General features: G+C 42.1%; 1 protein-coding gene across 4 annotated transcripts in view; it reads left to right on the top strand.

The window, feature by feature from the left end:
- Window positions 1-25,954, top strand: part of MTA3 (metastasis associated 1 family member 3) — a 771,323-nt gene that overhangs the window by 514,755 nt on the left and 230,614 nt on the right. For all 4 annotated transcript variants that reach the window (XM_078649696.1, XM_078649694.1, XM_078649692.1 and 1 more), the window contains exons 15-16: window positions 5,711-5,797; window positions 13,802-13,948. In XM_078649696.1, the coding sequence (XP_078505822.1) occupies window positions 5,711-5,797; window positions 13,802-13,948 (234 nt within the window). The remainder of the gene's footprint in view (window positions 1-5,710; window positions 5,798-13,801; window positions 13,949-25,954) is intronic.

Below are 25,954 nucleotides of genomic sequence, written 5' to 3'. Positions count from 1 at the left end.
GACTTGGTAGTACGATATTGTTGTGGGATTTTCCCACACACACAGAGGGGTTACAGAGGTCTCCCCTACCTGGCTAGCACCATATCTACATATAACGTTATTGACACCCAGGCAAATTTAGCTGAGCGCCAAAACTTCCTACTTACTGAAAACCCTCTCTTGTGACTAAGACTATTAGCTATGTAAACAATTTAAACAGGTAATAATCTTTCTTTTGCACACCTCAGCGAAGTAATAGTCATACATCCAACCACAAGAGTCCCTGCATTCATTGTGTAGGGCAAAGCTCGACTTCTGGGAATGGTTGAAAAATGTATCCACTTTTACTGGGGTCATGTTATAAAGACCCCAGAAAACACAGGGTTAAGTATATCTGGTGGGCTGCTGCATTCCCTGCAGCTCCCCATAACACTTAAATAACATGCCGAAGATGCCCCTGTCCAAGCTGGGGTACGACTATACACATAATGTATATTAATTAGCCCATTAAGGGCATTATGAGACGCTTCTTACCAGGAGCAGTGAATTACAGAAGAGTGGTGCTGGTTGCTCATTTATTATTAATTCCTTTCTTATTTGGTGTACTTTTTTCTTATCTAGTGGGTGCTTGCTTTTGTGTCTGGGACCCACCAGCTCATGAATGTAACCCCTATTGTAAAGGTGGGAGCGGGCTCATTTTTACTTTTATTTAGTTATTTATTCATTTGTATTTTTGAGTGGCTGCCCTCGTCCCACCAGGGCATCCCCAACTCTTAAAGACCGGGGCTGAAGGGGGAGGCCCACAGTCCTCCTGTCCGTGGGCCCTACAACCACGGTGGCTCCCCTGCCAACATCCATCCAGTGGGATAATGTAATGCCCTATGAATTTGTCTTACAACAGCAGAAGGTCAAAAAATAGAATACTGGATTTAAGAAGCATGTTGTTTGATATGCTCTTATTAACAGGAAAGCAATTTCTGGAATTGGTAAACTTGTAGTTTGGATGAGTGAATTAGTGAATCATGCTCTATTGCAAGCTATGTCAATATAGAATGCACAGCTATGAACCTGAATCTTACAACCTTGATGATAAAACGTATACATTCTTTTTAGAATATACCTTACCTAAAAGTGCACAAATATGAAACTGGAAGTTATTGGAATCGTCTAGTTGATGACTGTTATGCCTGCTGTGGATTTCACATTTGACCACTTTGCTTTATATAGTGACAGAAGCACCAGCTGCAAGTTCTACGTAAGCGCCAGCAGTAGGGATGAACCCAATTTATTAAAGAATATTGTGGCTGATCAAGTTGTAGAGCGATGTTTACAGGGTATAAACCCGGACCAGTATATCAGATCTCACACACCGCTTTGATAGCAATTTTTCTCTTTGACCCCTCCCTAAGCATCTTAAAAAATCTCCACTTCCCCAGCTGGCAAACATCTAAACCAAAACACATGGCTTGACGGATGTTAAAAGTTTATGTATCAGACAATGTGGCTCTAACTCCTGATGCACATATGGCAGACTCCATCCCGACAAAAAGACAGGTCTGTTCCTTGGGGTTTAAAGCTTATGCAAACGGACAGACAGCAAAGCTATCTCTTGTGTTACACTGGCCGACATGCTAAAGGTTCCTGCAGAACTGTTCCTCACATTACACATGTTTCAAATGCTCACACTTTTAGGAAGAGTAGTTAGTCCTCCAGTTACAGGGACCCAACTAACTCAGGTCTCAGACAGAACAGCAGTGCTGCAGTTTACAGAGCTCCCCGTTACTTCCAACACTGCAGCTCTATCTGGCTGCTGACACTGATCGTCTGGTCTCGAACATTGGACAGCAGAATTAACCCTTTCACTACACAGCTTTTAAATGATCAGGTCTCAGAAAATAGTTATTTCTCTGGAAATACATCTCTTAGTGACTCCAGCCTTAGTAAAGGGAGCAATGTTTTATTAATTTATTTTATTTTAACAGTTTTATATAGTGCTGGCCAGACCCAAAGGTATTGGAGCGCTTTACAACCTTTTGTCATGTTGAGTACAAAGTAAAATAATAATAACACAATAGTAAATAAATTGATTTGTGAGAAGTCCTGTTCAGGGAGGGGGGGATAAAGGCAGCAATTGAATACAGAATAAAACAATAGTAAACAAATTGATTTGTGACAAATCATGTTCAGGGTGGGGGGACAAAGGCTCTAGTCAAGAGGTAGGTGATGTAAAAGTCTTCTTATCGACGTGACTATATACTCCAATGGGCAAGATTCTGCGTTGGTTTGAGCTGGCTTTTGAATTTTATGAAGGAGGGGTTTGTCCTTATATAGACTGGGATGGCTTTCCAGATTTTGGGTGCATTACCGGAGAAGGAGCGTGGTAAAGTCATTTGTTTTCGAGTTTTCAGAGGGATGAGAGGTAGAGTGTTAGTACTCCTCAGATTCCTTGTCAAACCAGGTAGGCAGGTTTGCCCGTGTGCAGAGCTTTGTGTGTGAGACAAGCTGTTCTGAAGCTTTCATGCATTTTAATTGGGAGCCATTTTAGCTCCCTGAGAGCGGGAGAGATGTGTTCGTATTTCTTTGCTATCCGGGCTGCTGCATTTAGAGTTGATCGGAGGGAAGCTAGGTGAGATTTTGCTATGCCTGTGAGGGTTGCATTCCCATAATCCAGTCTGGACAGAACCAGGGATTGTATGGCCTGATGGAGGTCATTCGGAGGGATGAAGGGTTTTATTTTGTTGAATAGTTTTAGGTTGAGGAAAGCGCTCTTTGTAGTGTTCTTGATATACTTGACCATGTCTAAGTTTGGGTCCAGAGTGATTCCCAGTGATTTTACGGTGTTGGCAGGGATGAGATTGCAGTTGAATGCATCAATGGTTTTTAGTGATTTGGGGGGTATGCATTTTGTTGGATATGAGTAAGATTTCCGTCTTGTCTTGGTTGAGTTTCAGGTGGTTGAGGGATAGCCAGTGTTGGACTTCCTTTAGAGTGTTGTTTAGTCTGTGAATGTCACGGATGGAGGAGGTTTCTAGGTAGATTTGTGTATCCTCTGCATAGAAGTGGCAGGGGATGTTGGCTTTTTTTAGTATGGTGGTGTGGGGGTCCTGTAGATGTTAAACAGTGATGGGGAGAGGACTGATCCTTGGGGGACACCCCTGCTTATGGGGAGTAGGTCAGACGTGAAGTTTTTAATTTTTCCTTTGGGAGCGGTTCCGCAGAAAGGAGGTAAACCACTGTAAGACAACCTCTTCCGCTCAAGCCCTTTCTCGGAGTACAGTAATGAGCAATTTGTGGTCTACCACGTTGAAGGCTGTCAATAGGCCCAGGAGTGTGAGCCAACAGCATCGGTCCGTATAGAGTGATTTGTGGACATCATCTATGACATTCAGGATCACTGTCTCCATGCTGCAACGTTTTCTGAAACCCGATTGGTGAGCGTCAAGCGGGGTGTTGCTGTTCATGTCCTGGTTAAGTTGAAGAACACATGTTTCAAGGATTTTGGCTAAGAATGGGAGATTGATTACAGGCCTAAAGTTATTCGGATCATATGAGTCAGAGCCTGTTTTTTTTAGTATTGGCATGATTTGGCCGATGTTGAGATTGCTCACCTCCGAGGCCACAGTTCCAGCCCTGGAGGCATCGAGGCGCGGATCGACATTCCCTGCCGTTCCAGCAGTGAACACACGACCTGGTTCCAGCTTATGTCCTTTTCCTTGCTCCGGTGAGTCCCGATTGTCTCTGTTGTGGCAGAGTCCGTGGGGGGGAGGCAGCTGGAATTTACACAGTGAAGTGATCCCATATCCCAATGTGTTAGATTGCATAGTATTTACAGGCTTGGGCCTGAGACGGTATTGACTCTCCATGCATCCAGTTCTTAGAGGATCTCAACATGGTATGACATATGATGGTTTTCAATCGTGCTTCATGTGTGTTAGCAAGAGGATGACCCTTTGTTTGTTCTCTACTTTTATGGATGACACTGTTCGCTGCTGTAGTAGCAGGAATGGGATCTAGCTTTTCTATGTCGCACCATGAGGTAGATGCTGATTTACTGCGACTGGGTAATGCTCTGTTATGGTTCTTCAGTCAAGGAGGCAGTTTTTTTTTGAGGAAGATGGACTTTGATATTGGTTTGCTCCTTGTAAGCAAGTACCACATGCTGTGTGGCAGCAGTGAGGGCATGGTATCTAGCTGTAGCATCTGTCCGAGGATGGGTTCAAGCAGACTGGTTACTGGTTTTTTTGTTATTTAGGGGCAGGAAGGTGTTGTCATTTATGCTGTTGCATAGGACTGGCTGATGACTGTGTTGCAGTAGGCAGTTGCTGCTTTGCTGTGTGGCAACAGAAGGAGTTGCCAATATACTGTGTTTGAGCAGGCAGGAGATTCTGCATTGATGTCAGCAGGAGCAGCCTGTACACCCCACTGCTGCCTTTACCTCGCTGCTCTTATCAGCCATATCGCCCACATTGTACTCTTCTATTACCATATTACCATTAATGAGAGCCCACCATAATGAAGGGTATTGGGGCTTGGAATGGGGTGATAACCTCTGTGGGTGAATGGAAAGGGGTGATATTTCCCATTGGGCAGGAAAAAGAAGGCTGCACGCCTCTGCAACTACAACGAAGGAGGCAGACAGTGCTTGCAGAATTTAATTGGTACTTTAGACATCTCGACAGTCCCTGCATCTTCACCAGTTTCTCAGACTCCGGGTTCCTTATTTAAATAAATAGAATCTCTGTGCAAGACATCTTCAGTCACTCCTACGAGATGTGCCAAAAAGCAAAGCTGTTTTAGAGAACACCTATCCCCCATATATAGATAAAGGCTGCCAACACGGTTTCATAACATACCCTTTCTACCGCCCCCTCACCTTTAGACAGGCGCTAGGATATGCTATTGCACTAGCTTCCAAGCAAGATGCTTCCTTTTGCTGGCTGCACGCCATTCCCTTTACCTACCTTGTTATGCAAAAACGTGCTACTGTAATTGAAATAAATGTTCTTTTTAATGCTAATATATTGCCCATCACAACTCACTCCTTACAAAGAATTCTATATCTTCTGTTGTTCCTTGGAGTTGGAGGCAGTGTTTTTATTTGCAGAAGATGGCAGCCAATAAAAAATCTTGAAATATCTTGGCGTCTGGACAAATCGAAACCAAAGACTGTTATCTCTTTAAATGTGGACATTCCAGGGTTGTCCTTATTTAAATATATCAATACAGTGGGATCACTACAGAGCGTAAGATATTCGAGAAGAACCATTAGGCGCGAGGAATTTTTGCCCTAATAAAGGGTGAGGGTGTCCCCCATTCCTAATGTCCTGGGGAAGACTGATCTGGTAGGCTGACTCTTTTCTGCCCCTGGTCGCCTTGCTTCCCCTATGGCTCAGTGATGAATCCCCTCTGTAATTGCACTAATCGTTTACCTGCTGAAGTCAAATGAAGGGATTAATATTCTTCTTAGAAGTGGAATAGAGTTTAAATAATTAACGTGGCATCTATCATGCATGGCTAGTGACAATTAGGAGTAACGCATTTAGTAAACGAGGGTTTGCTATTTACATTGCATAAAAAGTATATTTTTTAAAAAATGTACATTAATGTCCCACTTTGGAGAAATGTTCAGCATAATTGAGCCGTAGTAGAGTACACGCACCGTTCTGATTCACAACAGGAAGATATAATAATTCACACTTATTGATGCTTTTTTTCCTTCATCTTTTTTTAGACGCAGAAAGACATTCAGAAGCCATTGGAAGTGGTCTGAAGATCCAGAGTGCTAGAAAACCTTTATCCAGTATCATCCAGCATTTAGGTAGGTGCAGAGTTAATTCCTGGAATGCACACTACCTAATCATCGCCTCTTGCCAGAGTGATTTCCGAAGTGCTATATATACACGTGCCTAATGACTCACATATAAAGATTCCACTATTCAGGCAGCATTCGAGATTGACGATTCATGTCATTCGGCTATCGGGTGTGGGAGGGGGGATGGAGGAAGCGTTCATTCAAATGATAGTTATTAAAATACATTTTGCAATCATTATAGAAAAAGGTATCATTATGCCAGGAACCAAAGACATGCAGTGTAAACTGAGCAGGAGGGAAGTCATCCAGCAAGTACAAATGTTAGGGTATTCAACGTAATTCTCTTTGATATATTATAAAAATCCCATAGGTTCCAGAGCAGTCATGCAAAGTGAGCCTCAAGGGCATGCATTTCAAGTGAGTCCCTGGCATGATAGTTACAAAGCCCTCTCCGAATAATTGGATCCGCTCTATGTAAGCTTTATATAATTCTACAGTATCTAAAGGAATTGAACATGTCCCAAATATTATATAAGTAGCACCAACGTCCCAGAGGGTGTCTTTTAATACCTCTGTAAATATAGCTCTGACTTTCTTAAGACCTACAGAATTTAAGTGAGTTTCCATGGGGCTAGTCTTTCACTCCTCTCTCCGTGCCCTTCTGAAAAGCTCCCGGAGTCTCACTGAAGCTTATTTTCTTTGAAGACGTGTTAACTCCTCCCTTGGTGCACTTCTTTACTTCCCAATTAAACGATGCAAATGGCCACTAAGGGCCCCCTGCCCGTAGGCATCATTAACACTTGAATTGCTTTCCGCTAATTCTGAGTTTTGCTTTGTCTGTAAAGCACATTGAAACAACTATGCCCTGGAAGCATACCGAAGGAGCTCAGCTCTGAGTGTTTCGTGCGGTCATTGTCAGTACTTTGGTCGTGTTCAATGGGTTCTTAACTGGAGATTGTGATGGATCTGTATGTCTTTTTTAGATCTCGCCTAAGCAGCGCACAGGCGCTGCATAGGCAAACAGACCTTTTCCGATCGCTTTGGCTTTTCAGCCAAAAACGCGCACGCGCTCCATTGCCATAAAGGGCAACGAGTGCACGTGAGGCGATCTACTAGCGGGAGCGTGTGCCGCCATATGGCAGCAAGTATCGCTCCCGCAAGTGCAGACCCCCCTCATTCCCCCTGCTGCTGCTGCTCCTCCTCCTCCCGCGTGAGCTTGGTTTTTTTTTGCTGTCAGTTCCCCCAGGGCACAAGCAGGCATCCACTTCTGTCTTTTTGCTGTGATCAGCTGTCCTGACGCGCGTCGAAGAAACCACCGCTGCCATTTATCGTTTGTTTTTTAATCAAGTATTTTATGATATGCATCAATGAACGTCATTGGTTGATGATTTTAAATTACAATATAAATGTATTTGTTTATATAATTAAAATGTATTGTTTCTTAATTCTTCCATTTTCTTCCATTTTCTGAACTCATTTCTTGCATTGCATATGTTAATTATTGCCTGGGAGCTCTATTTTCCATTGTATGTTTACCTGAGGCCTGAGGGGTTCCTTGATATTCACATGTTTTTTCTGACAGAAGTGGATGCCTGCTTGTGCCCTGGGGGAACTGCAGGACTGCTCATCGGCATGAAGTCTCTTGTTGTTCATTTAACCATGGCTTTTTGGGTGCCGGGGGCTCCCCCGGCGAACCCACTCCCTGAGCAAAAGCAGAAATAGCCTTGCTCGAGCTGGTGCAAATTACCAGTGCAGACGCCTATATCCTGCCACACCACATACACAGGAGGAAGCTCAGACCACCGATGAGCGTACAAACACTGAAAGCACCAAACACCAAGCCACCAGCCTGAAAGAAGTGAGGGTGGAAACAGGCCCAGAGACTGCCTTCTAAATAATCATGGCAGCATATTATAACAACAAATGGAAAACAAGCACAAAATGGAATAAACGTGGTTCGCCCTCAATAACGCTCCCAAATATATGTATTCTATATATTGACACACACGTCGGTGCGCGCGTACACGCACGCACACGCGCACACACACACACACTCTCTCTCTCTCTCTCTCTCTCTCTCTCTCTCTCTCTCTCTCTCTCTCTCTCTCTCTCTCTCTCTCTCTCCTCTCTCTCTCTCTCTCTCTCTCTCTCTCTCTCTCTCTCTCTCTCTCTCTCTCTCTCTCTCTCTCTCTCTCTCTCTCTCTCTCTCTCTCTCTCTCTCTCTCTCTCTCTCTCTCTCTCTCTCTCTCTCTCTCTCTCTCTCTCTCTCTCTCTCTCTCTCTCTCTCTCTCTCTCTCTCTCTCTCTCTCTCTCTCTCTCTCCTAAACTAAATGAATTCTGAACTCGCTATTTTCTTTGCGGTGGAATTTGTGTTGCTGCTCGTTACTGTTTTTTTGCTTCACATATTTTCAAAAAGTGGCCACTTGAGGCAAAAGAACACGATAATAAAACAGAAATAATCTTGTGTCGCCCGAGTCCCGGTGATCATCGCTGTCACGTACAGGAAGGCTGACAGGGCGACAGCGGAATATATTTACATTCACAGCCCATCAGGGATGGATGATTCGAATGGAAAAGGGGGTAGGAAGAAAATATTTAATGGAACGTGGATATTGGGGGTTGAAACTTCCAAACGTAAAGGGGTTCTGTGGAGTGGAAGCTTCCAATGGTAAGGAGACAGACTGGATGGAAGCTTCCAATTGTGAAAGGAAATGGGGGGCGTGGAAGCTTCCGATGGAGAGGAAGCTATTGGATGGAAATTTTCAATGGAGAAGGGTGAACATGAGGGCTGGAGGCTGCCAATGGGCGGGGTAAGATGGTAAACAGAGTTTCCAATTAAGAGAGCAAAAAGGGATTGGAGGGGTTAGAGTTCACACTTAACAGGCAAGATCAGGGAGAAGTGAAAAGCACAGGAAAAGAAAAATATCATAGGAGTAGGATGAAGGAGTACTGAAGGTTCCGATTCATAATAGTACTGGCTGTGTATTTATGCAAAAATGGAACCTCTCTTCTCAGAATTTGGGCTACTCTATGGCATCGAAGAAAAAGCAAGCTCTGTTAGAATGTTAGAGCAAAAGTTGAAGACCTCTGTTCAATCAGTATTGCCCTAAATCAGGCAGCTCATCTGACGTCATTCCAGTCGGTGCTGGAGTCATCTAGAGGGCGTCAACGATGATGGAGTTGTTGGAAGCAGTGTCAACATCCAATACATCGCCTTCAACATAGAGTGCATGACCTTACCAGAGAAAGTAGTTGTAAACGGACAGGCCATCAGTCTATTTGGTGGCTATCACCTTACCACTTATCCCTTAATGAGGTCCTTAGTCTCCGGTCACTTCAGTCTGTCTTGAGACAATTCCTTCAAAAAGCTATAAACCTATCCATTCTATGGCAATTCAACAACCACTGGGTAAGGTTTTGTCAGTCAGTCTCTTCCCAAGATATTCAACTCAAAGTTTCACCTGGACTGGCCTGGTATGCTACTGGAGTTATGCAGATTTTATCCTAGCAGTTTGTTATAGTAATTCTGAAACTAGTACTGCTTACAAAATGCTGTGGTCAAGAGACATTTTTAGGGTCTCTTCCATTAAATGCCTATATGTTGAGATATTCTCTTTGGGAGGTCTTTAAATATTTCTCTTTCTGTAATGGCTCCCAGGTCTTTACGACTAAGAGCCACTACCGACATGAAACTGATTAACTGGAAGAGTTTTTTTCTTGTGCCTATCATCTCTGCTAAGGAGATGACCTTGACAAGTTTAGGAAATACTTTCAACGTATGGACTTTTGTGCATACAATAGCACCAATATCAGGAATGGAAGTTAATGTAAACCCTCTCCTCTGGCAAGCCATATATCGTTTTTCATTAAGACGAGTTTGTCCTAGGTTTATTCTTCATATTTACAAATGGTTCTGCCCTATTTCCAGATGAATGGAGAGATTTCCTTTCTTCTTTCTTTTTAAATCCCTCCTTAGATGTTCAATGGCCTTACAACCTTAATTTTTAAAGGGTTCATAGATCATATGTGGATCACATTACGGTCTTACCGATTAAAATCCTTTTTTTATCACATTTGTCGTTTTAGTTGAGACAAAAAGGCTGTGGGTTCCTAATCAGGTAACAATGATATAGTGAAATAAGACATAACTGTTAAAAAACTAGGCAGCAATTGGCAGAGGGGTGCATCACATGTGTCCAAAAATAACTCAGATTGACTCAATTCTATATCTTTTCCATCCCGTCTTTCCCCTTGGATGGAACTATAGTGTACACGGTAACAAGAAGACAGGACCATGCTCTCAGGCTCCTCTCTGAGTGCAACTATAAGGTGTCCTAGATGTAAAGAGGTTATCAGCGCTATTAGCAAACAGTGACAATAATCCATGCCTCCATACTGTGGTTAGTTAGGTATCTGCCCCCCACACGCATTCATTCATGCTGACTGATGTCGTCTGAGTAATCGGGTGCCTCCCACCTGTGAGACAGGGCTCCCAGTCTGTGGGAGAGCGTCTGCGCCCCCACCCATCAACCCAAGTTGAGACAAACAAGTTGGTGACCATATCAGTTGCTTGCAGGGTAGTCACTTTAATGTGGAGTGCAATGCAGTTGCTGGAATCTAATCATCAATGAGAAGCAATAGTAATCTCTTCTTTCTAATGACTCTTTCAAATACCCATGTCCTTCTTGGGCTCCTCTCTGATGATCCCTGAAGTAAAGCAAACACAAGGAGATGATGGACGGAGTGCTGAAACTTTTCAGACACTCACCCCAGTCACAAGTCTGGGTTGAATCCCTCATCATTCTTTAGCTCACTTCGCCACCTCAGTTCTGACCCACCTAAATGCAAATCAGTCTTGACCCTGTGCCTCATGGGAACAGTCCAGCCTGAACTGCAAAGCCGGGTCTTCCCTGAACCGGAAACAAGCATCCTGGGACCGGTTTCTGGGTAACACCCTTCATCATCCAGGCTTTCTTGAATCCAGTGGCAAAGTGAGCAAGGGATCCAAGTCTGGGCATACCCTACTAACGTAGGGCGAACAAACCAAACACAAGGAGATGATGAACTGAGTGCTGAAACATTTCAGACTCTCACCCCATTCACAGATCTGGGTTGAATCCATCATCATTCTTTAGCTCACTTTGCCACCTCAGTTCCGACCCAGCTATATGCAAATCAGTCTTGACCCTGTACCTCATGGGAACAGTCTAGCCCAAACTGTAAAGCCAGGTCTTCCCTTAACCGGAAACAAGCATCCTGGGACCGGTTTCTGGGTAACACCCTTCATCAGCCAGGCTAGCTTGAATCCTGTGGCAAAGTGAGCAAGGGACTCACATCTGGGCATACACTGCCAACACAAGGAGATGATGGATGGAGTGTTGAAACTTTTCAAACACTCACCTCCAAGTAAACCCTTGTTGCATTTGCAGGACTCATTTTGAATGTATTTAATCAGCAAGGACTGGATGCTGAGAAGGTCTGCTGAGTACCCTTCTAGAATGCAAGAGGAAAGGGCGACACCTTAACACATTGCTGCTAAGTTTAACCTGACGCTTGTGTGCCAAGCTACCAGAGGTTTCAACAAAGATGTATTAAATTACTTTTGTGGTTAATCCTGCTTGAGTGGGGCCCCTCTCAACTAATAACCCACTTTCTTACAGTTGACCATATTAGAAACATTTTTATTACTGTGCCTTTAACATCTTTCTTTTCTAGACTCTGAAAGAGACCACTTAGTGTGGCACCAAAGCAGTTAGGAGCCAAGCACTCAGGTGTGCTGCCCTTTAGAGAGGGGACGGATGCCTGTGCCTGCCGGCTCTCTGGACCAGGAATACATTACATATTATATTGTGAGACTTGCTGCCCTCTGAAGCATCAAAAAAAAGAGTACATCCTGAGAAAATCCAATGATGGAAATGTACACCTGTGATATTAACTGTCGTCTGGGGCATTATTCTACAGGACTCTAAAAACTGCACAGATTGTATGGCACAAAGTGTGACGGCGGAGCGGAACTGATTGGAATTTTCTGAGTACGATATTTACACCTCTTCAGGCTAAACCCCATTTAGCAAATCTCCTTTCAATTATCATGACTTTGTCAAGGGCGCCTTGAAACGTTTGCAGAAGCACAGATGGCCCGAGGGATGCATTATTAAATCTTAAGGAACTTTCTCTACAAATGAAGATCTGTTTCACCTCAATATATAACCTGATAGGAAATGGAATAAAACATTCCATCACTGGCAACAGGGAAATATGACTTCAAAACTCACATAAAAGAATGAAACAGCTGATGTATGGAACCACATTATTTGACATGTCAGGAAAAATAGTACAATATTCCACCTCCTAACATAACCTAAAAGATATAATTATGTCATTAAGGGTGCCTGCTGCAGGAAAAAATACATGTGCACCTAACATGAACTTAATTGTTATAACCCAACCCAAAACTATAATTAATAGTCAAAATATTGTTTTCATATGTCCGAGAAGCTGCAGCATTGATGTCCCCTTTCAACATGGTACACCATGCCGCGTGAGATGCTTGTATCTGTCAGGGAAATGATCCTGCTGCCTGTATGCAATTAGTGGTGTGTCGTTCACAACTACAAGATTTCAGTGTGTCATTTGTTATTATTTAACTCCCGTCACTCTCAGACTAATGACATGACAGTGGGCAAACCAGGCCTATTGTAACGGAACCTGCACTGAGAGCGAAGGGAAAAGGCGGAAGTCCAATGTCCAAAACAAGCACTTGCAATGCCTATAGGTTTGGCTGATGAATGCACTGTCAATCCAGACCTAAAAATCCATGTTCTTTAATTGCTGCCCTCCCATCTGCTCCTGCCATAGGAAAACGCCATAAATTAGCCAATTAGCCAATTATGTAAGACACTTTAATAGCATTGCAATTGCATGTGTGTTTACCCCTGTGGATTTCAAGCAGCTGGCTAAATGAAATGATCACAGCTGTGTGAAGAGCAGGCACTTTTTGTGTGGAAGCACCCAACGTTTGTACCATGAAAACATGCACTCCTGGCTCCCAAAATGTTGGCAGGTCCAAAGCCTCACTCCTCATGATACATAATTGTCTGGCGATTGCTGCCCTGTCATGCCAGACCATATCAACTGGAGGGGCACACCAGCGACGGCTGGTATTTCTCAGACATGACTAACTGGTCTATTGACACTTTGCATAAACACTCATGACTGTGCTCAAGCATACGCTCTTTGTATGGGCGCTTAAGATGCATGTGCATAGACCATCAAGGCTTTACCTGATACTTTCAAGGTGTACCAAGGTCTTTGAAATGTTCATTGTGTATTTGGAGACGAGACTTGGCACATGAGCTTTTTTATCTTTGCATTTCAGGCTTTTTACTGGTCATTTGTGTCTGCTTAGCATATGACATTAGAGTTGGCCGCTACTAAATGTGTCTCCTTATTTACGGCTGTCTGTGCGACTTTGACCTCTGGCATATCATAACAGCACCCGAGTAAATACTTAGGTTATAACTAAAATACAACGTATCTGATTGAGTACCTGTTTTTCTTTAATATTTCACCTTAGCGGGCTTTTTAACTTAAGTGATGGCATTTTCTCTGGTAGTAGCTATGCCATAGATTAAGCGACGCCAATAAATGGGATGTTAAAGACCATGTGAGGTTACTTCCTGTGATGTCATCTGGTTCAAAGGGCCATTTAATGATGACAATTCCACTAATAGTATCTCTAACAAAGGTTAAATGTCATCACTTAGTTTGTCGCCAAAGACAATGTGATATTTGTCTCTTGATGTCATTGAAGCCAAAGGGTGCATTTTTCACTCCTGCTACCCTGGGCTGTTTGATAAATTGAATGGTCTGTTCCTAGTGAGCAAAATCATTTATGATGAAAGAAACCTGGTTTGAAAAATGCCAGCTAAAAATATACTCTGCATTGAGAAAATGTAAAAATGTGAAGTATTTTAATATCGTCTGCCTTGTTTTGCATATGTTCTCCAGAAATTCACCCTGGAATGAGGTCTAACGTGATAAGGCCAACGTTGAGCCTGCAGAGCCCCTCTTCAAAGCGGCTGCTTTCAGGTCCTAACCACACCTCCGTAACTATTTTGGGAAAGCGAAACTATAGCCACCATAATGGACTTGATGGTAAGTAAAGATGAAACATGTAGATTAACTGCATTCATTGTTTCAAAGTATAAAACTTGTTTCCTGGGCATGCTCTACATTTCATGGACTTCATTTAGGGGTCGCCAAGGGTGGCAGCTGCGACCCATGGCTTGCCCTTTGCTACCCCTAGCACTGTCTTGGCGTCCCCTGCCCCCCGATGTGGCAAATTCAGTGCCAGGAACACAGGTGCAGCTCCACTCTTAATTTTCTGTCACTTTTTATTACACTAAAAGTGAATAAATAAAATATATTCATGAATAGTGTAAAAACAATGGAGTATAATGAGCTTGAATGCGCCCTTCCATGGCACCGGAGGTAAGTAAAACAATCTTTTAAATGTATGTTTTGTGCGTGCTTGCTGAATGAGAGCGTGGTTATGTCTGAGAGTGTATATGTGTGTATTTGTGTGTATGTGCGTGAGTGAAAGTGGTGGTCAAAGGGCTTGTGATATCACGTCCGCTACCCCTGGCATTTCGGTGAATTGAGGTCCATGCTACATTTCCCCTTAAACTAATATTACATATTTCTCCATTCTTCTCGAAAGTGTGGGCAGGTGCAGCCTGATCTGTTTGTGTTCTCTGCACTCGTTAAACACTACCTCTCCAGGTAGTCAGCGTGTCTGTTGATTACGGGGCACTGACACCTTTCTTTTCACAGCTTTCCTGTGAATGTGCACTGAAATAATGACTGTGAAGTGCGCGCGCTCCTCTTCTTCTTTCATGGTAAATGTCAAATCAGTAATGTTTTTCAGTCCCCTGGAGACCATTGTTTTCAATAAGTCCAGCTGCGTCTGTTCTAATCCTAGTTATTTGTGTGACATGAGGCAGGAAAGTGATTGCTCCCAGTCCTGCAGTCAAACAAAGGCTTTGTAGTTAACAGCAAATTATGCCTTGGCAAGGTAGATACATTTGTGTTGTTAGATGTTACATTTGCACTATTTATTACACACTCTACAAATTACAAACCTGCATTGTAGTCATGCATAATACAACACTATTTAATACATGTTGGTGCCAGCCTGCTTTACATTATCAGCTTGTTGGAAAGATTACTGCTGTATGGAGCGTCAGGGTGCTGGTTATTAGATATAATAGTATACAGTAGCTCCTGCTGTGCATATAAGGATATTACAAGTCACTGAGGAGCTCCGTCACAGTACAGAGGTGCAAAGCGGAAATCCGAGTTCCTTTATAAGGTCATGAAATTCTGTGGTGACTTGCAGTACCCTTTTATTGTATGGCAGATTGTACTTTATTCCGTGTAATACATGGTAATATCATCACCCTTTCTACGAAATACTTAAATACTTTGTGTCTTGTTCTTTCATGTTCATTGAGAGATGAAGAATACAAGCAGACTCTGTACTGCCAAATTAAACACACCATAAAGTGGTTAGTAAGTTTTTGTAAAAAGAACAAGGAAACGCCAGTTGCTGTTTTCCTTGGTTACACTGCTGCTGCATTTATGCTCAGTGGTCTGCCTTTCACCCTGACTGTTCACTTTGGCAGCAGGCATTGTGACATCAGTGCCCAACTGTAATACCTTTTTGCAGTTGAGCAGCTAGGTCATTTCTTTACTACAGGTAACTGGAGCCATCACAACTCAACTTTCATAAGTAAATTAGAGACAGGCTTTTCTATACAGAGATTTCAGAAATAAACGTATAGTATGTACATGAAGTACGTGCGTCCATGCATAACTCATGGCATCACAGCCACTTCAAGTACCCTTTTTCCAGTGAGCATATACCTTGCAATTTTAATTTGTATGTCTTTTTCTAAGAAGCATCTCTATCTTTTAAGTCTTTCTTGAAAGTATAGTTGTCTGCATAATCTGCTGTTACATTGTCTTTAAAATATACCTGGAGTGGCATTGGCTCATCACGGTGGAATATTTCTTTCTCACCTCATACTACTGACTGGTGTAACATTATTCCTTTTCTGAAGTGTTTTCATTATAATCCATGAGGGAGTACTTTACATGTCAAACATACACTGATCATGATAGTTTAAACTATTTAGCTCATAAATGTATTTTGTATAGAAAAGAATCGTTTTTGTTTCATATTTTCACTGCAGGCAGTTGCCTGTGTTGTGGATGGGCCACCAGTAGAGCAATAAACATTCAAAATGGCATATGTTCAGTTCTCTTTCAACTCAACTCCACCTCCTAAGCTTGAGGTATCATGAGTTTGACGCAAAAGCTTCTCAACATGTGAGTAGGTTTGATAAAAGGTGAGGAGTGGTCTACTCAGCTCATCAATAGGTGTAGTAAGATCATAAGCCACTCTAGCTAGCTTTAGCCAAGCAATATCCTTTACCATAAAACTATACTAAATAGAATAATTAAACAATCTCAATGCAGTTATGACCTTTCTCTCAGTGGTAGTTTCTTTATGCTGAGGAATGGGCAACTTCCTTCGGTAGCTAGTTTGTCAGGCATTGGCAGAGATAACACACAAGGCTGAAACGTTTCCTCCAAAGGAAATCACTAAACAGGAAGAAAATGCCCAAAAGGCTTAAAGAAAACCTCCAGCGGAGGGCTACAGCCTGTGAATGCCTCATGTTTGATGTATTATCATGAGATGGGGCAGTCATGCATAATAATCAAAGAAACCCTGAGTCCAAAGATAGCAGCCCAGCTGAGGTGTGAGAATCACCGAACCAGTGCCCTGTAATTGGCAGGGCGTAGCTCTGTAGAGTCCGCACTTCCTGGGTTCAAACTTTTTGAGGCCATGTTACTCATAAGATTCAAATTTGGTAATTTTCCCCATTGAAAATGTACAGATCCAAATTCAGATCTGATTAAAATGTAATCCTTGGGATGCCGTTCACCAGTATAGATACATCAGCTGAGTGACATTGGCTGCTTGAATAAATATATTTAGATCAATGAATGATTGGAAATACGTTCATATGCGATCAGACAGGCGACCTCTACATGGGCAGTTACCTTACATTGGGGTACTCTCAAAACAGGTCTATAATAGCAAAGGTTGCACTGAGAGAAATAAAGCACACATTGTTGTGACAGGACTGTCTCCTTGTGCAGTGAACAAGTGTCTACCCCTCTCCTAAGTGACCTGAAATCATGTGAAACTGGTATTCTGACTTTTAGTTGGAGCAGCTGACATGCTAATCTAGAATGAGTGCTGAAGACCTTGTCTGGTCCATGTTGATTCAAGGTCCAGAACCTATCGTGTGACATGGAGGCTCACACCAATCATTCTCTCTTTAGTTACATGGGATTACTGTCCTTGCCTTAGGTTGTTGGCCTAAAGCAGTAGTGGAAGCATACTTCTATTTCAGTGGATTGTTAATACACAGCAGAATATTTATGTTTAGGAGTGTGGCCTTCTGCTCCACTCATGAAAAGGTCAGGCTACATGTGACATCCAGACACTTGTGCTCATAGACTGTGTGTATCAAATGCATGCATGTAAGGTGTGGATGGTCGCAAGACTATGTGATTTAGTGGGAGTCTCTTTTGCTGGGACCGATGGGATTAATTTTGAATAGCCTATGGTTTGACATGGCACAACATGGAGAGCGGGATTGAGCTTCTCCGAGCAGTGGAAATGTATTGCCTACATTCCTGGGGCAGAAGGAAGGATGGAGACAGGGATATCCATGGACATTCATTGCAAACCTTTTATTGGGGGATTACTGATCATTCCTTCCTAGGCACTGCCATTTGGTGGATCATATCGGGAGAGACGATCAGTCATCAGAGTCTGTTTTTAAGGGTGTAGACGTATCTAAGGACAGTCTGCTCTTTCATGATTCCTACTCCAGGAAAGCTGATGACAGCCTGATGCAGAGGTTTCACACTTCATTGCACCCATGTTTTGAGATACTCCTTCTTGGAGCAGTATCTTCACTACCTATTATGAGCATCATCACCTCGCACAAAGGCTGTGTCTGCACTGCAGTCAGAAAATTACATTTGAAAGGGAACACCACAATATGGTTTCAATATATTAAACAGTGGATCAACATCCCCTGTCTGGAAAATTAGTTTAAAGGTGGGACACAGACCATCCCACTTTGTTCCAGTTCAATGTCCTACTTGGCCAAGGAAGGGAGTGCTCTGCAGAGTACTTGATGGGCTGCTTTGGCCCAGGGCAGGGGCTTGCAAGACAGCAACTCTCCTAGAGATAAGAGAACATCACATCAACTCTATATAAGTTGTGGAGAAGCTATGTGCCTGCCTAGCACCTACAAAGGTGCCTGCCGGCTCAGAGAGGAAAGGAGAGTACCTGGCCCAAGTGAGGTCCTAGTGTGTGGAATGCACAGAAGCAGCTTCAGGAGTGTTCAGGAGTGTGGCTGGTGTTGAAATGGTGTTGAACTGAACTGAGAGGTATCAACTGGTCTCCATGCATGGTTCATGTGTATGAGCATGTCATCTGGCAGTTCTGCAGCAGCCCGAGGTACCTGTTCAACTACGACTACCATAGATGAGGATCCTCAACAGCCTGGAGGTCACAATTGCTGAAGACAGATGAATGCTGACAAAGGTCGGGTGTTCGGCTTACTTCAACAGCAAGTTCCAAGAGGCTGCAAGTTTGCTGTGACCCCGCAGCTGCTGATGGAGACACCACCCATGTGATTGCAAATGGCGCACGGCAACAACCTCAATTCTGAGCCAAGTACTGACCTCCATGTAAATAGTAGCCTATGAAGAGAGACAGAGAGATAAAGCTGCATAATAAAAGAGTAAAGATTGCCAATACAAACTCCCTTTTTTATGAAAGGAATTGAACTGAACTATTGTTCCCTGCATTTAATGATTCACCTAAGACAAGTAGTAAACTTGCGCATGTGCTGATCATCACCCATGACTTTTATGTTGCTGCTGGGTCACTGTAGTAATTTGGTACCTGCAGCTACAGTTCTAAAACTCTTTAGTTGACTGGGAACTGTTGAAATCATGCTAGGACATTGTGTTGGGTGGGGAAACAATAGGAGTTGGTTTGAATCTGTAGTGTTGTAAAGCCCTGTAGCTGAACTCCTGGTGATGAATGTAGTATTTTGCGTTGTTGTTTTATTAAAGCTCACTTTTTCTAAGACAAGCACTGGGCTGGAAAATCTGTTTATTGTGTCTTTTTTTGATTGATGAGTTCTGAGTACCTCATGCTGCCTCCCTGAGACGCCTCTGGCTACTCATTTTTACTACCCCGAGAATCTAGTGCAGGGAGGGTGTTGTTGGTCCAGTTTGCAGAGCGATAGTAGGCGGACTCCAGGCCAAAAGAGACAAATGACCACAACAACCATGGTTGTGGCCTAGTAGCTCCTGCCTGCCCTGTGCCCCCGAAAGGGGTCTGATACACTAGCTTCTTCACCCAGGATCAGACCACAGCAGAGGTAAAATATCCAGAGGTCCAAACTGAGAATACAATTGGGGAACACAGTAGGCCATCATCTTCCTGTACATTTAAAAAAAAAATAATACTCTTATGTATGAGGTATCATAGAGAAAGAATCTATCTTTATTATGTTTTCCTCTGTTAGATATTAGGTGGCTAGCTCATAATGGATGCTATATTGCAATGGATACTCCGTAGGACTATTGATAGCTGATTATACTTCCAAGGATATGGTTATCCGGCTTCTGTTTAATTTAATGCAGGCTAAACACCTAAGCATTTTGTTCAGTAAGATTATTTTCCTTTCCTTCAATGTTAATAGGTTAGCTCAGGATTGATTTCTTGAGATCAAGCTGAGCAGATAATGGAATTCGTGATTTGTACAGATGTATAATGAAGCATCAGCGCCACCATAATTGCCTTAGTTGCCTGCTAAGTAACACAAGTTCCCTTAATCTGTAAATGGCTCACATTTATTATTTTCTTCGATATATTATATCCAAAATCTGTTCCAGAACTTCGGATGTTCTTTCAATCATTTACTGACCACTTGAGTTACTCTTTATTTATTTAATATTTGTAGCACTTTCTAAGCACTTTACATAATTAAAGAGATAGTACAACCCTTTTATGGGATGATTATATGATGATTATATGATAACAACGAAAAGAAAGACAGTAAAAACCTATAAACACAAAAGGGAAGAGATGAAAGGAACATGATTAAAAAAGAAGTATATCAATTAATGATTAACATTACAACAGCCACATTCCAAAGTCTCTAATCCTTCTCTAGTGTAGGTGGGAGATATTCCTACCAATGGCAACCAGCCTTAATGGCAGATTAAATACCCCATACACAAGCCAAAGCTGGCTACCCCTCAGGCATCTATCTGCATCTTTAGTACTCTACATAGGAAGGTCTATACATTAAACAGTACTGGGAGGCAGGTGTGAAAGACATTTCAGGTACCAAAAACGCATGCAAAGGCTAGATGCCTCTGTACATAGAAGGGAAAGTAGTTACCTCGCATTCCCCAAAGCTCCCCTCCAATCACATTTGTAGAACTCTTCTTAATTTCAGCACTCTGTATGGTGTAGGGCACAGTGAAATAGTGAAGATATATTTTTAAATGAACCAATTTTATTAAATACATACCAGTTGATGTGAGAATGGGCTGTTCTGTATGTGATAATGTATCTGAAATATTCATCTTTGCATTAAACACCAGTTAATTTGACCCCCAAATACACTATGAAATTTTAATTCATGCATTACAGACATGTTCATATATATACGGCATTAGTCTATTGTATTTACTTGAGACTTTGTCCTACTCTGTGACACAATCCCATAGCCTGAGGGTGCTCCTGTCTTGTTTTCTTTCTGTTCCTTTTCCAGTTATGGTGTTGCATGCCCCTCCTAAACCTTTCTATAATAAGCTATATCATATGCATGATCATCTATCGTCTTACATTATGCACCATAACTTCCATAATACTCTGTCCTAAATCCATCTTCATTAAACTGATCTCATACTCTGTATTCCATTCTTATGCACCTGAGAAACCACCTTTTGCAAAGCCTTCTTCCAAGGAGAACAAAATGGAATCTTCATAGAAGCAGACTTGCCTGCTAAATGCTAGCAGTCATGTCCTGACTGCACATTCACTTGTCTCTAGCTTCAGGTGCCTCTCACCACTAAGCACCACTGGTCTCTAGGTGAGCTTTCTGTTGGGATCTCATCTTAAGGAATGCTGGGGTATTGGAAAGTGGAATGTGGGGAGAGAGAGAATTCTGTGAGCGAGGTTTGGGGGTAGGCCTTTGGAGATGGAACTGAATTGTCACAGTGCGATGGGCCAAGCCTCGCAACAACACAATACACGTCTAGAGAGAGTTTTACACATCTTGCTCTTTGGCCACATATCAATTAGGAATTATTTTTGGTCACGATGAATCTTTTCACTCGTTCTATTTTCCAATTCAAGTCGCTCGTGACCAAAAATAATTCCTAATTGATATGTGGCCAAAGAGCAACAAATAGATTACAGAAAGGCGTTTAAACTTCCCCCACAAAGCAGTGGTCCCGCTTCGCGGTGTTGGCGAGCTAAGGATTTGAGTCGTCCTTGACGATTAGAGAGTCTATGGTCCTGAAGAGAACTCCGAATTAAAAAGAGTTCGAAACGCGTAGACCTTGTCCGATTTAAACCATAAGACATATCAAATGATACTCGTATTATAGTGATTTATGTTCTTGAAACTGGATTCTATGTTTTTTTCTCCAAAAATTGTATATAATCTGTAAAAAAGTTTTTTGATATTGGAGTGTGAATGGATGTTGAGTATGTGTGACAAAGATCTTTAGTGATAGTGTGTATGATTGAGATGAAGGGGATATGGTACAATATTGTGTAAATGTTTGTTTATGTTACGTCTTTCTTGAAATGGTTCGTTGAAATATAAAAATGTACAAAAAGTAAATGAAATAATGAAAAGTTGAAATGAAATCAAAAATCAAAAGGATTGATTCAAAAAATCAGATATCTCTCTCATAGTGTTCAATTCGTGTGTGAAGGAGACAAATAATTGGTTCATTAATATTAGCAGCATTGGCAATTTTTTTGTAGTTCATACAAGGCAGGGTTTGGCCTTGCTGCTTGGGAGCCCATACCCAGTGGTGTTTAGTTATTAGGATTACAAAGTGGCAGTATCGTCTACAAGACTTTAACTACACAGTTGTGTATGTTCCGGGCAAAAGGAATGTGATAGTAGATTGTTTGTCAAGAATTGCTCTGGATACTACTGATGAGGAGATTGTTGAGTACAATGAGAGTGTTTGTATGGCAAATCTACTCAACAATGTGTTGAATGGGATCCTGGAAGAAAGTGAGTGGAGAGAGGAGTTAAAAAAAAGACAGTACTGATAAAATAGATGTTGTGCGTTGTGCACGGGGTGGCCTAATTCCCCCAAAATTAGAGACGGATCTGAGACCATATGTTCATGTTGTCACTAAGTTGACGTGTGAAAATGGACTTTCACGTAGGCTAGGGCAACTTGCTACATTTGCCAGTTTGAGAACAAAGGTGTTAGAATTAGTACATGAAGGCCATGTTGGAAAAGAGCAATAAAGCATAGGTTACGGAAAGATTTTTGGTGGCCAGGTATTGAAAAGGCTGTTGAATGCTTTGTGATAGATTGTGGTCTCTGTATGATCAGTAAACAGTTCCGCGAAGGGTTATCAGTGTTCAGAATTGGATGGCGCACAACGTGTAGTGGTTGAGTAGTCACGATAGTGTAGATTTGTTTGGTGCTGCTTTGAAACTAAAGGGTGAGAAGGCTAACCCTTATGATGAATGAACTAACCAGTCAAGCGCACACAACAATAATCACATTGAAATCATTCACAGGATAAGATCACACACGAATGTTCTTTTCATTCCTGTTCTAATAAGTCTGTGAATGTTTCTCCTATCTAGGAGATCCATACAAAAGGAAACCAGCCGACACGTGTTTCGTCAGTTGGGGTAATAACCCCTAACTCTTCAGGGCTGAGAATGTATGGAGTTTCGTAATATCGGCAGAACGGTGATAATTCCAACCCGCTCCTGTTCGGGTTTTTATAATAATAGTGTGCAAAGGTCCGCACATGAAATAAAAGGTAATGTCGTAAAGGCGTGTAGCTCTGACAATGGCGGGTTTTGCCAATTGTCACTTCATGAACGGCGGTATGCCATTAGTGTAACGTGAAGGGTCTTCTCCGGACCCGCAACCAGCTTTTCTGCTCCTGTTCAGGTTGTTAAAGTAGCCTCTAGTGTGGTGAATACCTTGGATGGAAAGGCTTGCAATAAAGACAGAATTGCTGTATTTCCTAGGGCAAAAGTTGACTTTGTGCACACTCAGTTTGGGGAGTGGTCTGTGTGATAGTGAGCAAGAATTACATTATCGGGTGTCATTATTGTGAACGACATTGCAGTTCATATGCATTTTATTTTCACATTTTGGTGTATTTGTTGCTAACTGTTACTTACATTTATATTTTATTTTGTTTTGACATATTGTTATTTTATGATGTGTGTATGTGTTTCATTTTTGTCTTTGTCAGTGTGTAGGATGGGTATTTGTTGGAATATAATCTTAAGGAATGCTGGGGATTGGAATGTGGGGAGTGAGAGAATTCTGTTAGCAAAGTTTGGGGGTGTACGGAATAGATTGGTTGTGGTTCGGTGGGCTGGTGTTACCTACTGTGTTGTAACTTTGGAAATAAATTCCTTACAAATCATCATCAAGGTCTCTTCTATCCTTTTACTTTCACCCCCTTCTTCATCTTTCCATACACTCCATCTTCAGATAAATGCAGTCAGAAATTGCTTTTGTTTCTAATTTTCTGACCAGGGGGGCTCACATGGGGATACCTATGATTTGAATATACTTTGGAATCACTACTGAACACACACACCTGCTGGACTATCCTCCCACAGAGAATCCTGTCTTTATGCCATTGAACATGCTATTGCTATCTGTGGTAACACTGTGGACCACACCTCTCACTTTTTAACTATCACCAAATCCTAATTGACCTAAGTTTCTCCATTGCTCTTCCAGAAGGCTTGAACATCCTGTTTAATTAATATTCCTAGATGTTAGGTACTGATTTGCCATTTCCCTATCCTCTAAACAGAAATTAAATGACTATGTTACAAATAAGTTTAATGCATGCTTGTCAAAATTGTGACAAACCCTGCATCCACTTTCACATGTGTAATTGTGTATCAGCCGGCAAAAACATAATAAATCCTTCCCACTGCTGCTGTGAAACTGTCACTATCCATGATGCCTTATCAAGTGACCCCTGATAATTAAATGCACTCATCTACTGTACAGATGACCCCCAAAAACAGCCATGCACTAGAGGCTGCTGTGGGGCAGGGAATTGCACAATTGGCTAACATTGAGACCCATGAGGAAGGCCATGGCCTACATGTTTTGTTCTTGCAGTTACAGGCCATGGGCTTTTCTACACTATAATTTATAGAACTATTATCATTATCTTGGTAGTTTAACACAAAGTCATCCATATACAGAACCCGCAAAATACTGCAATCTCCTTTACGAAACAGCTCAACAAAAGTTACTCTAGCGACCTCCTACATGCCTTAATAAAAATAACTGTAGTTGTATCAGATGGATCATTAATTTTGTGGATCATTGCTACCATTTTACGAACACCACACTAGACACAATATGCCTCAGTCATGAAGAAGAAAGCCAATCTGTTAACACATTGTTAACTGAGCCCTTAAAATCTGCCACCTGACCATCACCCCAGTCATCATAAGTATGTTCAACAGTTCTCTTCTCTCTGTTGATATACCTAAGCATGCTGTCATAACAAATTAATAAAAGAAGACTGGCGATCCAGAGGCCGTGACTAGCAATAGACCTATCTTTGACTTACCTGACAAAGCAGATGTTATTGAAATGTCAGCTACTTGCAATCTGTTTGCTCAGTGATTTTGAGCCAGATATACAGAGAGAACAAATCTACCATAATGAACAATAGGGAATCGCATGCACGAGAGACCAGGAGTTTGACTCAGCTTTAGTCCTACTCTCCTGGATAGGTGCCACATGTAGACTTGAAGGTACTAGGCTCCATTCCAATTGTTGTGGTCAAACCTTTCAAATAGCAGCCAGTAGGTGAAACACAGCTCCCGCAAATGGGATATGTAGTGTGCTCCAGGGAACTTCCCTATCTCATCCCTTTTCAAAGCCTACATGCAACATTTGCACCCATCCCAAGTAAACATAACATCAGGTACATTCAGCACGCTGGCACTGCCCAGATACATAACAATCCAATGCACAGCACTACAATTTAAAAACTTTTCTTCATCTTTGAGGTTAACTATCCAGGCAAATGATAGATCCTAAAACTTCTCTTAAAGAATTATTGAGGACATAGGCAAGTCCTTTCTGTATAACCACATCTCTCACTTTCCCTATGCTTTCTTAACTTCTGATCCTAAATTACAGGTGCTAGTTCAAGAGGTACCATATCCCTGTCCAGTTCGTCACCAGAGATGTCCTCAATTCCAGATCTGTTTATCACCAAGGCTCTGATATATTTATGAAAGTTCTCCAAAGTTATGGCATTTGTTTTTCAAATGCATCTGGATTTTTTTGTTTTTATTTTAATTTTATTAAGAGAACAAACAAGTTATATTTCCATTTTATATAGTGGCATGCTAACAGGCCGTTCTCGTCATAGTGATCCTGTATAGTGTTATCCTCAAACAAGATGCCTTATGGGCTCACCAACAGCACTTGTTGCTCTCAGGCCTCTGCAGAACAATACTCCCCGATAGCAGGGCAAGGCTACACAGTGAGGCCGTTGTCACCGCTCTGTGTACAAATAGAGGCAGAAGTTCTATGACCCTGTCCCTCGTCAGCCAGGAAGGTTGAGCAGCTACATATATCCCTTCAGGGGAGCAGGATTTTTGTGGCTATTAAAGGATTGTGTGTGTGGCAGCCAATTTTAAGGGCTGGCATCTTGGACGCCACCTTTCTATTGATGCCAATTCATCTGGAATCTGCCAGTAATGCCTCAAACCAATCAGC

The sequence above is a fragment of the Lissotriton helveticus genome, chromosome 6 (assembly GCF_964261635.1).
Source record: "Lissotriton helveticus chromosome 6, aLisHel1.1, whole genome shotgun sequence".
In the NCBI taxonomy this organism is placed as follows: Eukaryota; Metazoa; Chordata; class Amphibia; order Caudata; family Salamandridae; genus Lissotriton; species Lissotriton helveticus.
Note: the sequence above shows the minus strand (reverse complement) of the source record. Positions and strands in the feature narration are given on the sequence as shown.